Below are 14,227 nucleotides of genomic sequence, written 5' to 3' on the forward strand. Positions count from 1 at the left end.
GTATGTATGCCAATGTACACAGATTGTTCTATGATTTTTGGGCAATTGTCAAAGCAATACACGCATTCTAGTACAATTTTTCCAATGAATGTGTTGTTGCTGTCGCAAAACGTTGTTGATTGTTGTACGTCGAATCACGAATGAATCGCTTGGCATTTCATATGAATCATCGCACCGCGCACGATAAATGCATCAAATCATCTTGAATATTAAACGCTGTTGCGATTTGTTTTTTTTTCTCGTCTGCTGTTATCGTTTGCTTGCTAGAGTGTTCAAAGTTCCGCAATACGGAATCTATTACGTTTCGTTCGAGTTTTGCAATGAAAACTCTGAATGGTTTGTGTATGTACGAGTATGTATTTGGCAGAATGGAGACACGGACACACTGGCGTATGAAGTGTTGGTGGTTTGTTTTCGGGAAATCTGTCAAAATTCCGTTTTTTTTTTTGAATGAACGGCCGGTATAATTTTCATAGTCTAAAAACGTAGTCACTGCACACGCCACTTATTCACACGAGCGTTTCGTGCATGCTGCTATGTGCGCTGTGTTGTGTTGTGTTGTGGCTTTGCACGGCACAATCCACAGCCAGATTGACAGAAAAAGTGAAAATATTCGTTGTTGTTTTTTTTCTTCTTCTCGTACGTTGTGGTTGTTGTTGTTTGGTTTCGTTAAACACAAACAAATGCCGTGGTCTTCGGTTGCATGATTCCAATACATTAACGATCATAAAGGTAGAAATAAGAAAGAGAAACCAAATTATCGCATTAATTACATTTACCATTGTAAGAGCGAGCGGTGTGTGTGTGTGTGTGTTGTGCATCGCGGGAGTGAGAAGGGGAGTCTGTCTCTCATTAGAGTTTTGGCCACGAGTTATTTGTTTGGTTTGTGTTCTCTTTTTGATTCATTACACATGCACGCACTGATTTTGAACAGAAGCAAGAGAGACACGAGAAGAAAGACGAACAACGTAATCCGAACGAAACACACCAGTAAACTCAATCAGTGCTCTTTAAAAGAAACAACAAATAAAAATTATGGTAGGGATATTGGATGGCTATTGTAGTTTGGTATTTGTTGAAATGGTAACCGCATTTTGAAAGCGGCGAATAACATTTTTTTTTGAGTATTCAGCAAAGAAAAATTCAGTTCCGAAACAATACAAATAAAAAAAACCAATCTCCAAACGAACAATTAAACGATTTCTGTTACAGTTGAAGTTTTATTATTGTTGTTTGTTAGTGTCAAATTTCGATTGCAGTTTGAAGTTGAGAAAGAAAGAAGAAAACGACGACGAACGAACGAACGGAATAGCAGCAGCAGCAAGTAGCTCTCAACAGATTTGGAGAAAGTGGATCGACTTGTTGGCTACATTTACGAATATCATAATTCAAAAATTGATATCCAAAGAAAATTGGAGCACAAGCATCTTTATTATTTGTTGTTCGTACAAATAAAAAAAAATTCATAACTTTCTATTGAGTTCGTCGGTTTTGTATGTTTCGGATAAACAATGTGTAAAAGTCTATTAAGCGGTTAAACTATATTTGTTTAGATTTTTTTGTTCAAAATTTTTATGCTGATGTTGTTGTGGTGTCCAGTTCAGTCTTCATGTTGAGATTTTGGTAAACGTGACGATAACCTAACATACCTCTTTATTTGTGTTTTGATTAATTACCGTTTCAAAGAAGATCTGTTTGAAATAATGACAACTCCTACAAATTCTAATGTTGACAAGTGTAACAATTGTTCGTCGTTGTTGTTATTTCGAAAACACTTAGTTCGAGTCTCTCGTTCACATTTCCCATTTTCGACCGGTCAATACCAGTTGAAAGTATTGAACGGTGTCAATTATATTTGTTCCGTTGTGCGGTACGCGCTCTAATAATAAATTGTTAATTGCTGTTTCCGTTTTGTACATTTTAAGAATTAAGAGAGGCCATAAAAACACCGACCGAAATCGACACGATGATTAGAACAAAAGTTCAAAGCGTGACTGCGACAAGCAACGGCATTGAGCGGCAGCAGCAGCAGCAGCAGCAGCAGAACAAAAAGAAGGAGCAGGAAGGCAGCGACGATAAGACACACAAAAGCGTTTACATTATATTCTTATCACTTTTATTGGATTTGCTGGCGTTTACCATAATATTGCCGCTGTTACCAACGATTCTGGAACGATATCGAAATGACGATAGCAGCGGACTATACGTTCGATTATCCTCACAAATCCGCTATTTTCAAGTGTTGGTCGGTGCACCAGACAAATACAGTTCAGTGCTATTTGGCGGCTTCCTTGGTTCCATGTTTAGCTTCTTACAATTTGTCGTAAGCCCCATCATGGGAGCACTTTCCGATTGCTATGGCCGAAAGCCAATTTTGCTCATTAGTTTAGTGAGTTTCATGCGATGATCAATTTTTCCAATTGGTTTTTCTGTTGAAAAAACCATAAAATTGAACCTGGAATAATGATGCAATTTGTGTTTTGTAGGTTGGAATCTCATGTTCGTATGTGCTGTGGGCACTATCGTCAAATTTTTTCATATTCGTGCTGGCGCGATTTGTTGGCGGCCTGAGCAAGGGCAACATTTCACTGAGTATGGCCATCATCACCGATGTGTCGAATGTGAAAAATCGCGGAAAAGCCATGGCTTTGGTGGGCATTGCATTCTCCATTGGATTCATTATTGGCCCAACCATTGGCGCCCTATTCTCAATATTCACCGACAAAACTTCGAGCATGTGGTTCTGGTATCCAGCTACGTTCGCCTTCTTACTCAGCTTAGCCGACGTTCTCTTTGTCTATCGATTTTTCAATGAAAGTTTGCCACAGGTAAAAATACAACAATTTCATTTATTATTACTTTTCAAGTATGATTAATGGTCTGAATGAAAATAACATTTGACCTTTTCAACAGGAGAAACGAGCAAAACAAGTGATTGGATCGGTTCGACAAGCACTCGATCATATCAGCGTTCGTGCCATATTCAAGTAACTGTTTTTTTCTTCTCTATTTTACTTCTTCTTCTCCTTTCAAACTACCTATTCAATCGTAATTTACTCATAATTTATGTTTCGTTTCATTTGAAATAGTTTCGTTGCCGTTAAAAATCTTACAAAGAACGAATTGTACTGTTTGAAACGGATTGGCCTAATTTACTTTATCTACTTGTTTATCTATTCGGGCTTGGAGTTCACAATCACTTTCCTCATGTACCATAAGCTGGGCTATACCTCGGTTGATCAGGCCAAAATGTTTGTCACCACTGGCGTTGTGATGGCCATTTTGCAAGGGTCAGTTGTGCGACGGCTACCACCGCACTATGTCAAACCATCGGCCGTTTTTGGCTTGTACTTAATCATTCCGGCATTCATTTTGGTTGGCCTAGCCAACGATAGCAAACTTTTGTACGCTGGCATGATTCTGTTTGCCATATGTAAGTATTTTCTTGACGCACACTTCTACAGAATATTCTCGTCTGCGGGAACTTTGTCGATCGTGATCATGAAATGTTTTTATTACAGCAACGGCATTCGTGGTGACGTGCATGACAACACTCATTTCTGAGTATGGAAAACACGATCAGAAGGGAATCGTGCTTGGCATATTCCGATCAATTGGTGCCCTGGCTAGAGCTGTCGGACCAATTTTTGCCTCGATCGGTAAATAAACAATAAAAAAAATTCAGTTTCAAAATTAAATGGCGTTAAAAAATTTTAAATTCGAAAATTTTGAGTGTCAATTTGACATAAAGACATTTTTGCAACAAAAGCAATTTAGTTTTTGTGATGAACCATTTTCAAATCTAAAATCCCCTGAATTAATTTGAAATGCAAGAAAAGCTACAAATTCAAATGACATTGTGATTTCTTTTTCAATTTGCAGCATTCTGGGGAATCGGTGCATCGTCAACGTACATCATCGGCGGCCTTCTCTTATTCATACCTACATTCCAATTGCAACTTTTAAAGTTAACTAAATCAGAATAAGTTTTATTTATATGCGATATCTTATATCAATGTGTTAAATTCGGAAATTATGAAGATCTTTTCTCTTAGATGTAATGTTCAATTTTCAAAAGCAACATCAAAAACAAAAATTAGCTTAATTCTCCAATACGTATGAGAGTGATCCGAAATTTGTATTTAAAATGATCAGAGATTTGATTAGTGCCTTTCGTATTCAAGGCCATTGGCTCAAAATAAGTAAGATCATAGAGAACAAAAATTGTTATTTTACAACGGAATTTAATTGAAAATGGCTTTGATATTGTGCCTTAAGCGTATTTCAAAATACCCAACGAAGATTATTTTGCCACTTGGCCAAGCATTTTTTTTAGAAAATAAAAAAAACACCCTTTTACACAATCTGTATTTTGTACATCACATTTTTTGTATTACAATAAAGCAAGAGGATTATATATCCCAATGGCCCGAAATCGGGGCAATTTTTGTTATTTGAAATGAATCGATGTGTTTCTTTTACTGTTACTTAAATTACAGAGCATATCGTTGTGAAGAGCATTTAATACACCACAATTGATAATATACAGGCATTTATTAGCGATTAATTCGTCAAAAGATAACTTTAATTCGTTTCTACACCTGACAGCAATGTGGCTGTAATGAAAATAACAGCAACGACCGTTATCGAAAAAAAAAGAATTTGATTCAAATCCGCACCTTATCAATGCCACTGCTCCTCTAATATTCACCAATTCATTTATTTAGTTTCTCTTGCGAACCAAAAGGACACACATGGTGTTTTTTTGAACAAATGTCACAAAGAAAGTGCTTCTGATTTAAATTCTATCGACGAAAATCGCTAATTTTTATTCATTTTTTTGGAAATTTAAACATTTAGATTTGTATTTTCGGTCCAAACAAATCGTAATAATGTGTAGTTCAAATTTAAAGTCATCATTCAGCATTGATGAAATATTATGCCAAAGTGCAACTAGATCAAGTGTATCTGTGCCGGCGGCCAGCGCATTCACAGATCTTCCGATGGCATTTAACAATAGTTTAAACGGCCGAACACAGTTTCTTCCCAATTTGTTTGACTTAATTCCACCAAGATGCTATTTCCCACATGCATCACCACAGCCAACACCTCCAACATACATCGATCCATACGCGAATGTTTTTCAAAAAGGTGAGTACAACCAGAATAGAAATTATTTCTTGGAAATTGAAGGAAATTAAATTATGTTCATTGAAAATTCTTCAAACAGTGTATGAAAACTTTATTATAAACTGAAGAAAAAAAACATCGATAAACGGTCATTCAATTTAAAACTGAATGAAAACCATTTACCGTCTAAATGAAACAAGTTTTTCGCTTTCGAAAAATGTGTTAAAGTTATTAAAATCTGGCAAACATAAATAAAAATTAATAATAGTTTTCCAATGGATAAACTGAATAAACGCTCACTTAACAAACGAAAATTGCTGTGAAAAAAAAACTGAATTTGACGCCGTGTTGTTATCGTAATAATTGATTTCGAAGTAATTTTATGTGGTTGTAAACGCACTGGGTTTGAGCTGTTTGGATTAGTTTATTTGTTTATTTGATCGCAATAATTGTAGAAAGCATTGCAATGATAATAATACACAACCGTATGACACACGTTTCAATTGTTATACTACATCAATCATTGAATCTTAATCCCTTAAATATAAACGTTTGCCTCGAAATCGATAGCCAATGTTGACACACTCTAACCGAAATTTTATCATTGAATCGTAAAATAAATGTACTTTTCGTGTTCAAACGGAAGTGATAGAAACGCGTTTTAATTCCCATTCTTGGATTTATACTTGGATCAATTGGCTCCAAATAGGCCCTTGAATGACAGAGAGATAAGATGATGATTTACAAATATTAATAGACCAACTAACCAACTAACGAACGAAATTACCTCAATATAAAATCAAAGCATAACACGTTCAATGTACAAAGGTTAATTGCAAACCAATTTTCTGTTTAGCTACGCCAAGCGGCTATATGCCATATTATTCGCATCCGTTCGGTGGCTGTACATTCAAACGGAAGGGCGGTCAAGTTCGTTTCACGTCGCAACAAACGCAACATTTGGAACAACAATTCAACAGTAACAAATATCTTTCGCCCGATGATCGAAAACAACTTGCCGTTCAGCTAAAGTTAAGCGATCGACAAGTACGTTACACTAGAAAACCATTTACTTTTGTCCATTAACCAAATGAATGCTCTTTGTTGAATAACTAACCAAATTGTTTATACGATTTTTGGATAGGTAAAAACATGGTTCCAGAACAGACGTGGTATGTGTTGTATTTGATGAGTTTTATAAATACTAAGAAATAGTAGAAAAATAAACCATTTTTGCTTTCTAAATATCGTTTAGCGAAATGGCGACGTGGCATCACAGTGATAAAATCATCATCGAAGAATGAATCCAGCCATCCAAATTCACCTACAACAAGTGGAAATTATACATCATCTGCTGATAAACTGCAGACACATTGCCAATTTAACCACTTTGTCGATAGTACGATGAAACCTTGTTTCCCGCCAACCGATTGAGCAAATCGAATAATCTCCATTTCGAAAGAAAAATGTTACAATGTCAAAATATTTATATCCAATAAAATCACTTGCTGCACCAATAAAACATTCTAACTTTTGCACATGACCTACTGTTGATTGTGGTTGTGAAGATAGCATGCGCTCCATCGCAAATGTGTGTGGATAATTTTTGCACGAGGGCGGGACTGATGCTTAAGAAGTCGTATGCTAAGATGTTCTATTCTCTTTATCCCGACTAAGACGATCACCGATTCAAACACAATTGAACACGCCTTCATCAATGAAAAAAAAAACGGATAACTTGAGCCGTGCTCTCGATGATATGATACAGAAAAATTCGGCGTCCTGTTACATTTTCACCGAATTCTTAACATTCAATTTAGTATCCATTTTCATCTATACGAAAGTACAAGTGTTCTCTTGATTGTCGACGACGGTTTTTTCTTCTTCTCTCCCTTTCTCTGTGTGCGAAGAGTTTAGAGTTTTACGGTGAGAATGTTATCGGTTTCGATGGCAAAAAGTGAAAAACATAAGCAATTGACGATGGCATCGATGTCACAGCAAAAAAGTGCAAACAATGGCCGAGTGCCAAAGTGTGCACGTTGCCGCAACCATGGCGTAATTTCGGGTTTGCGTGGACACAAGAAAAACTGTTCGTATCGAAATTGTCGCTGTGCCAAATGTGAATTGATCTACGAACGACAACGCATTATGGCTGCACAGGTCAGTATACACCTTAGTCTGTTAGATTTAGAGGTAAAAAAAGTGAGAAATGTAGTTTGAATGATGCAACGTTTGTGGTGAGGAAATTAATTGATACAAAATCGAAGAGCACCGTCACCCACTTGGAGAAAGGCTGTATTTGGCATCATTTTTTCACTTACAATTCATCACAAACAAAGCAACAGAAATGGCATTTGCGTTGCAAAATAGAACATTTGTCTTTTTGCTCATTTCGATGTTTTCATTTGAAATTGGTTTTTTTTAAATACGATTTTCGCGCATTTGTTGAAATAAAAATGTGATAACTGCTGTTTCATTGGCCAATATTTACTTTCCCCGTGGCATGAAACAAAAGTTTGGACTGAAAGAGAGAAAAAAGTCAGCCATTGAACGCAAATGACACGAAACAGTTGAACAACTTTTGATTTAATTCTTGTGCAAATATTTGGCTTTGGTTTTGGTTTTCATAGCCCGTGGTGTGATCCTGTCATCCGAACCGGTGTTTGCACAAGCAGTTTACTCGCATAAAAATGTTTGCTCGCAAAACGTATTCATTTCATGTCAGGCCAATTGATGCATAGTTCATTTGATTCATCACACCGCATCACATCAATGACATGGAAAAAGAAAGTCGCCTTGTGCTGCCCACAACGCAATGAAATGATATGAATTTCAATTACATAGTGTGTGTGTGTGTGTGTGTGACATGGGGAAGAAATGGACAAAAACCGAAACCGAAGCGACTGGAAAAAGTGATTTTTATTCATATTGCTCGAGGGTTATAATTGATGTGGTAGTCGTAGCATTAGCACGTTGGGCTACACAAATCTGATTCGGAGATTTGTTGAAAACTTTGCGTCAAAAAAACAATATGTGAGTCACGAAATCGTTACAGGGTATTTTGGTTGAAGTAGTCTTTGTTGTTTCGTCGTTTTAGTTACTTAATCCGATTGTTTACTCAACTAATAAAATCTAGCTAAATGAAAAGTCAACGCTTTTTATTCTTTGCTCCTGAAATGGAGATTGATGCCAAGCCGGAACTTGATGTCGTTATGTTGAAAATACCACATGGCAGTATACACTATAGAATGAAGGAAAACTTTGTTTGTTTATTTACTCACACAATGTGTACGCATTGGGTTTACAGGTTGCGCTGAAACGACAACAGGCGGTCGAAGATGCGATTGCAATGCGATTGGTGTCAAATGAAACGGGTAAAACCATTGAACAATTACCGCCGGGTAAAATATTTGGCATGTCCATAACGGAACCATGTAATGCACCGTCCAATTTGAATGCCACCGAAAGTCTGTCGCTTGTGCCGAAAACAAAAAATTGTAAGTGTCTTATTCTTATTGTGTTTCGTTCATCAAATACTCGCCGGGAAATTAAAATAAATGTTGTGGTCGAGTACATCACTATGTTGCACACTCAATTGTTCGACAATAATCGCTACAATGTGCACTTGTTTGTTTGTTTTTTCTTCTTCTGTTAATTAATTAGCAGGCAGCGGCGGTGGTGGTGTTGGTGTTGGTGGTGACGGTGGTGGTTTGGGCGATATGCGAAGCATATCCGAAAGTGCCCTTGATATGTTGGCTCATCTTTTTCCACACCGCAAGCGTTCAGTACTTGAATTAATTTTGCGTCGCTGTGATTTGGATTTGCTGAAAGCGATCGAACAATGTCGGCCAGCACCGAGCGCTTTCAAACCGGTCTCAAAACCAACAACTCTAAATCAAGAAAGTTGAACAAAATTCTTCTTCTTTTTCTTCTGATTTTTTTTTTCAGCTATTTTTGCCGCTTCACAATTTTTGTGTTCGTTTTTTCGTTTGGAACAGTTTTGCTCTTTTCTGATATCATAAATATAGAGATTTATTTCGTGTATGCATTTTGTTTTCTCTCTCTTCTTTCATATTAATTTTAATTGTTATTCTCTCATTATTCTCTTTGACTCTTTTTGCATGTGGCGTCTTCGTGTCGATGGGTTTTGGTGTTGCACAATCTTCGAAACACAGAACCCAAATCAACAAATAACAACATCCATGGATGGTGGAAGGTCGCACTTCACGCCGATGCTCGCCTATCCGAAATGGTTATTCCCAATGACAATACCGTTTACAATGGGCATACCGCACACATCATCATGTGTCTTTACCAACTGTCCGATGTGCGAGAAATATTAATCACAATACACACACACACCGTGTTTGGTTTCGATCTTTTTTTCGCTGGTCTTTTTGAAATATTATGTTACCACATTCAGTTGCAAATATCATCAATGTTATATCACCCACTAAGCCACTAAATCCAATTGTGTGCGCGATCTCTTTCTCTCCGACGTGTGTGTCGTTTCTGTTTCTTTTCATATCGATGGTGAACTTTGCTATTTCAACGACTCGAATTTGACCCTTTATCGAGACATTAAGTATTTAACCACATTTTTTTGTTAGTTCAAATTGTAATTTTCGGTTTCCAAGAATAGTTTCTAACGCATCTGGACAGAAAACCGCATAAAAACACATGTGCAAAATATAATTAGAAAGAAACAACAATAAAACAAATATATATGATGAAAAACAGTGTCCACGTTCTTGAGAACAAAAATCATTATCTACTTTTTTTGTTTTGTTTCTCTCTCGATTCATGAACACGAATTGAAGCGAAGAAAAAAAACACTTCACACATACAACATTAAATAGCAAAGCGAAGAAACAACTACAGAGCTCGCATTGTCTTTAATAACATTCAAGCCACAGTCATTGTGTAATTTGTGTTGTTACAGCTGCCAGTTCAGCCTTATGGTTCATTAATAGCTAAAATCAGAAGGTAACATGTTCAAAATGTACTTTGTGTGCTATTGCAAGCCATTTATTCTTCAACAATAACAACAACAACAGCAATAACAGCAACGCATTTGAAACAAGAGCTCAAGTGCATTTGAATTTTAATTTTGTTAATAAAGTTCTGGGAAGTGTTCGCCTTTTGGTAATTGCAGCCAATTCTCGGGTGAATACTTTACATTGTCCGTTTCCATTACATGGAATGTATAGGCAAAACGGCTCTTCTCCGATCGATTCAATTCGCTCTGATGAACCACTAATCCGTGGATGACAACCAACGATCCTTTCTTAACTGGGGCCGCTACGAATAAGTCTTGTGAATAAGCCGGTGACGGTTTGTCATACACGAGAAATTCATCGGAATTTCGAACTGGATTGCGAATCAAACTACAAAACACAAGTATATTAGTCAATTCTATGGAACCACAACGTATTTAAACACAATCAATCATACCGATTATCCAAACCATGCTTATGGGATCCCTTGATGAACCACAAACAACCATTTTCCAGCGTCGCATCTTCGGTCGGAATCCAGAAACCCGTTATTGATATTGGTTCCGTGTGTAAGTACGTTGCATCTTGATGCGGTTTAACTAATGAGACAAATTATTATTCAAAATGGATTTTATTATTCTCAACTCTATCGAGTGATGAATTGATTTCGTTGATTTACTGATGACATACCTTCACCGCCAATTTTCGGATTTTTATAAATGAACATGCTCTGTGGAATGGTTGGCTTTTTGAAGCCAAGCTGTTTCGCTATATTTTTGACACGTTCGTCAAATGTGTACTTTTTGAACGTTGGATTAAGTGCATGGAGTGCGTGACCAACCTACGACAATTAAGTGCCATTTTATCAGTCATTACCAATTCAAATTGAACGGAGGTTTTTCTTGTACCTTGTTAAGTGAAACGCTTTTATTCACCAGCAAATTTCCCTGATCGTCCAGTGCACCATTTTCGTAGAAATAATGGATTTTATTGGCCGAATTGAGGAAATATTTATCTTTCAAGTGTGATGATTTATTTTCGGTGTTGAACACTGCACGATCATTTTCGGGTGCATTTTTGCATAATTCCAGTCCAGCTTCATGTAGTTCGTTTGCCTCTTCTTCCGTTAAGAAATCTTCGATAACAGCAAAACCGTTTACATCATACTGAATAAGAGAGAAAAACAGCAAGGGAGAGAGGGAGAGATAGAGAGAGAAACAACAACAGATAAATCAAAGATAAACAAATCATTCAGCCACAAATGAAGTTATTTGATGTGAATGTATAGACGCAGCAACAACAGCAGTAGCAGCAACGATACGCTTTTAAGAAGAAGAAGAAAAACCGACGTTACCCGTGCACGGATACAGTGCCAATCGATCGAATTAGTCGGGTTCATATTATATAACAATTGTAACGATATCATTTGGATCGCTTTTTTTCGTTGTTCAATGGTACGAAGAGAAATGAACACTCTGTTAACCGTTTTACAGCCGTTGTTTTCAATAATTACCTGATCAAGCGGCCACTTCGACATGTTTTTCTTTCTCTTCGTTTACGTTTGCCCGTCAATTTCTTTCTCTTTTTTCTCCGTTTCGAGCTATCAATACCGTCCCTTCGTCCGATCACTAGCCAAAAATAAAATAAGATCAGCTATTAACAACAACAACAACAACAACAACAACAACAACCAATTCATAAACACTTAAACGCACTTCTATAAATGCAAAACGAGTAATTTTTCTCAAAACACAAACCTTAAACACGATTTTCTAACGATTTCAAGGCAAAGAATTGTTGTATGGACGAAACAAATGTATTTCAATGCAATGCCGAATGTTGTTCTCGCACGAACGACAGCTGATTACTGAGTCGCATTGTTTTTTTTCTCGTCTCAAATCCAAAATGATCGACATTTCAAAACGTTATCAGTGTCGAAGGGGCGATTTTGAATGAGCGATTAAGTTCAAACCGATATGAATAGACATTGCCGAAACGCTAAATTTGTTTTTATCAATTTTGTGTGTCTCGTACAGATCTTTCGAGTTTGGAATTGTTGTGGAATGACAAAAAAAAAAGAAAAAAAGAAACCGATAACAGCCATTAATTCATTGCCGTAATGTTGTTGCTTCGGTTTTGTAACACTCGAACGATGAGCCCTTAAAGCTGTCAAGTCATTAGGTAGGCATCAAACAATTAATGATCAAACATTAATACAAATTTGAATGGAATGGGTCAAACTTATGTAGTTCGACTTCGACATGAGCCGTTCATGTTACGCCTATAAGTAAGTGATTTCATTTTCGGAGGTTTCGGCTCGAAATCACTCAATCGCGCCACATAAGTGGGCATCGACATTTCAATTGAATCAACGAAAGTGCCAGCAATTTCGATATGAATCGCATTGTTGTTGATTGGACTATGATTTGAACTTTTCAAATTGGTTTCAAGAGATTTAATCAAACGAGAGAGAGAGAGAGAGAGAGAAAATCTCATAGGCATTTCAATTTTGTGATTCGACATTGTTTCCCAAAAGCCATTCAACCTTCTTTTTTTTCTTTCTCATTGCCGTCACATCTATTGCAGCCCATTTTAAGCCATAATTTATGGCCCATAATCATAACATTTGAATTTTTCGTTCGACTTTCTTCGGTTGCCAAATCTCTTCGCGGAATTATTGCTTCGTCTATTTTTTTTTTTTCACCCAATTTGATGCACTTTCTAACGAGAAGAGAAATAAAATGGTGTTCCCATATTTAACGCTGATAGTAATTAAAATTATAAACACATCGAAAATACATTGAAATCGGAATTCCACACAATGTGAATTTTCAGCCCACTGACACACATTTGAACTAGATAATAACCCAATACGCTAGTTCCGGAACCATCGTCACAGTTCATAAAGCATTTGGTTTCGGGAGATCGCTTTAATGTGAGAAATGTTTCACTGTTGTTAACCCAGGCTGTACGATTAAAACGATTTGTGTGTGCATTTCATTGAAATCGCTAGATTTTAAGCGACTTTAATTTGAATATATGCAAAGCCATCAATCTTAAAATTTGGTTGTTGGTTTGCTATTATGCCAATATACTTTACATACTAGTTATATAAGTTAATGTGCATCATTTATGTACACTTTTAATGGCGCATATATTTCGATCGCCTTCTTTTTTTTGCTCTCTTCATTTATCTGAAGTGATCACTTTAGATCGCAGGTTTAAAAGAAGAAGAAGAAGAAAAAAAGGCACGATTCAACACGATCAAAACAAATTTGTTGCTTTTTTCACTTAATTTTCGTGCATTTACATGATCGTTTACCGTTCATATTTCCCTATTTAACGTCGCTGATTACATATGGAACTGTTGAGGAGACAATACGATAATTAGTAAGCATGCGGAACGAACGACAACAAAACTGATATCAAAGTGATGTGTGATTGACTTTTTATTTTTATTTGCACATTTCGGTCTATGCGAGAGAGAGAGAGAGAGAGAGAGAGGGTTCAACAGACAGTTTGACAATGATCCAAGTAAATCAAATTATGAAAATGATTTGTAGTCGAATTTTTAACGCACCGCATCAAAATGAATGGAACGGAAAATTTGCGCGAATAAAATGTGAGTGATTAGTAGCTGAAACGAAAATAGGAAGACATTACAGCAAACTCCAAACTCATTTCCATCATTTATACACTGAAAATCACGCTAATTGATAATTGATGATTAAATGCTGTTCATTGCTGCCTATTTTCATAGCTTGAGATGCATTTCATTTCCTTGGGTGGTAAATAGCCTCAATTTTCAGTTTGTGCAGCCTCGAACATTTTTTGTTTCGTCTGTTTTTCGGAGCGTCAATGCGAATAATGTGCTGTTTTTTTTTGTGATGCAAATTATCTTTCAAATACTCATTTACAAAGAGTGTGTAATGTCAGCATTGGCTGACATAATCAAAGAGAAAATATTAACGTTTGTTCACATCGTTTTTTTCCTCTTCGCGCTCTCCGGCTCTTGTTGTTGGACATTGTAACGGTCATTCAATTAGCTCGGCGCAACAGTTAAATATTATTATGTGTATTATAATGAGCCGGCATGCACA

General features: G+C 36.6%; 4 protein-coding genes across 8 annotated transcripts; 3 read left to right on the forward strand and 1 right to left on the reverse strand.

Moving 5' to 3' along the window:
• Nucleotides 1-69: 69 nt before the first annotated feature.
• On the forward strand, nt 70-4,435 carry LOC129579174 (major facilitator superfamily domain-containing protein 10). 5 transcript variants are annotated; one of them, XM_055468916.1, is made up of 7 exons: nt 70-342; nt 1,926-2,389; nt 2,487-2,828; nt 2,914-2,987; nt 3,090-3,433; nt 3,522-3,659; nt 3,883-4,435. In XM_055468916.1, the coding sequence occupies exons 2-7, from the start codon at nt 1,967-1,969 to the stop codon at nt 3,984-3,986; spliced, it is 1,425 nt and encodes a 474-aa protein (XP_055324891.1). In that variant the 5' UTR covers nt 70-342; nt 1,926-1,966; the 3' UTR covers nt 3,987-4,435. The 5 variants fall into 5 exon arrangements, with proteins under 5 accessions (XP_055324891.1, XP_055324886.1, XP_055324888.1 ...); XM_055468911.1 differs by lacking the exon at nt 70-342 and adding an exon at nt 356-1,623; XM_055468913.1 differs by lacking the exon at nt 70-342 and adding an exon at nt 376-732.
• Nucleotides 4,436-4,693: 258 nt separating this feature from the next.
• Nucleotides 4,694-6,639, forward strand: LOC129579175 (hematopoietically-expressed homeobox protein hhex). The gene is made up of 4 exons (XM_055468917.1): nt 4,694-5,151; nt 5,987-6,177; nt 6,275-6,302; nt 6,386-6,639. The coding sequence occupies exons 1-4, from the start codon at nt 4,893-4,895 to the stop codon at nt 6,562-6,564; spliced, it is 657 nt and encodes a 218-aa protein (XP_055324892.1). The 5' UTR covers nt 4,694-4,892; the 3' UTR covers nt 6,565-6,639.
• Nucleotides 6,640-7,110: 471 nt separating this feature from the next.
• On the forward strand, nt 7,111-9,038 carry LOC129579363 (doublesex- and mab-3-related transcription factor dmd-4). Its single transcript, XM_055469400.1, has 3 exons — nt 7,111-7,290; nt 8,438-8,633; nt 8,794-9,038. The coding sequence occupies exons 1-3, from the start codon at nt 7,111-7,113 to the stop codon at nt 9,036-9,038; spliced, it is 621 nt and encodes a 206-aa protein (XP_055325375.1).
• Nucleotides 9,039-10,131: 1,093 nt separating this feature from the next.
• On the reverse strand, nt 10,132-12,018 carry LOC129579177 (phytanoyl-CoA dioxygenase domain-containing protein 1 homolog). Its single transcript, XM_055468919.1, has 6 exons — nt 11,885-12,018; nt 11,641-11,755; nt 11,036-11,293; nt 10,818-10,968; nt 10,585-10,726; nt 10,132-10,517 (listed from the first exon to the last, which is right to left on the reverse strand). Exons 2-6 carry the CDS (start codon nt 11,662-11,664, stop codon nt 10,244-10,246), a joined length of 849 nt encoding a protein of 282 aa, XP_055324894.1. The 5' UTR covers nt 11,665-11,755; nt 11,885-12,018; the 3' UTR covers nt 10,132-10,243.
• Nucleotides 12,019-14,227: the final 2,209 nt, after the last annotated feature.

The sequence above is a fragment of the Sitodiplosis mosellana genome, unplaced genomic scaffold (genome assembly GCF_009176505.1).
Source record: "Sitodiplosis mosellana isolate CC-2019 unplaced genomic scaffold, AAFC_SMos_1.0 Smas_scaffold_6226, whole genome shotgun sequence".
Taxonomy (NCBI): domain Eukaryota; kingdom Metazoa; phylum Arthropoda; class Insecta; order Diptera; family Cecidomyiidae; genus Sitodiplosis; species Sitodiplosis mosellana.

Excerpts from the sequence above, each read along its gene's own strand:
- LOC129579177 (XM_055468919.1), bottom strand. The coding sequence starts at position 11,664 with ATGTCGAAGTGGCCGCTTGATCAG. Across the intron at positions 11,294-11,640 it reads CGAAGTGGCCGCTTGATCAG|TATGATGTAAACGGTTTTGC; the intron begins GTAATTATTGAA and ends TCTCTTATTCAG. Across the intron at positions 10,969-11,035 it reads AAAGCGTTTCACTTAACAAG|GTTGGTCACGCACTCCATGC; the intron begins GTACAAGAAAAA and ends TAATTGTCGTAG.
- LOC129579363 (XM_055469400.1), top strand. The coding sequence starts at position 7,111 with ATGGCATCGATGTCACAGCAAAAAAGTGCAAACAATGGCCGAGTGCCA. Across the intron at positions 7,291-8,437 it reads AACGCATTATGGCTGCACAG|GTTGCGCTGAAACGACAACA; the intron begins GTCAGTATACAC and ends TTGGGTTTACAG. Across the intron at positions 8,634-8,793 it reads GAAAACAAAAAATTGTAAGT|CAGGCAGCGGCGGTGGTGGT; the intron begins GTCTTATTCTTA and ends TTAATTAATTAG.
- LOC129579175 (XM_055468917.1), top strand. The coding sequence starts at position 4,893 with ATGTGTAGTTCAAATTTAAAGTCATCATTCAGCATTGATGAAATATTA. Across the intron at positions 6,178-6,274 it reads TAAAGTTAAGCGATCGACAA|GTAAAAACATGGTTCCAGAA; the intron begins GTACGTTACACT and ends ATTTTTGGATAG. Across the intron at positions 6,303-6,385 it reads ATGGTTCCAGAACAGACGTG|CGAAATGGCGACGTGGCATC; the intron begins GTATGTGTTGTA and ends AATATCGTTTAG.
- LOC129579174 (XM_055468912.1), top strand. The coding sequence starts at position 912 with ATGCACGCACTGATTTTGAACAGAAGCAAGAGAGACACGAGAAGAAAG. Across the intron at positions 2,390-2,486 it reads CAATTTTGCTCATTAGTTTA|GTTGGAATCTCATGTTCGTA; the intron begins GTGAGTTTCATG and ends TGTGTTTTGTAG. Across the intron at positions 2,988-3,089 it reads AGCGTTCGTGCCATATTCAA|TTTCGTTGCCGTTAAAAATC; the intron begins GTAACTGTTTTT and ends CATTTGAAATAG.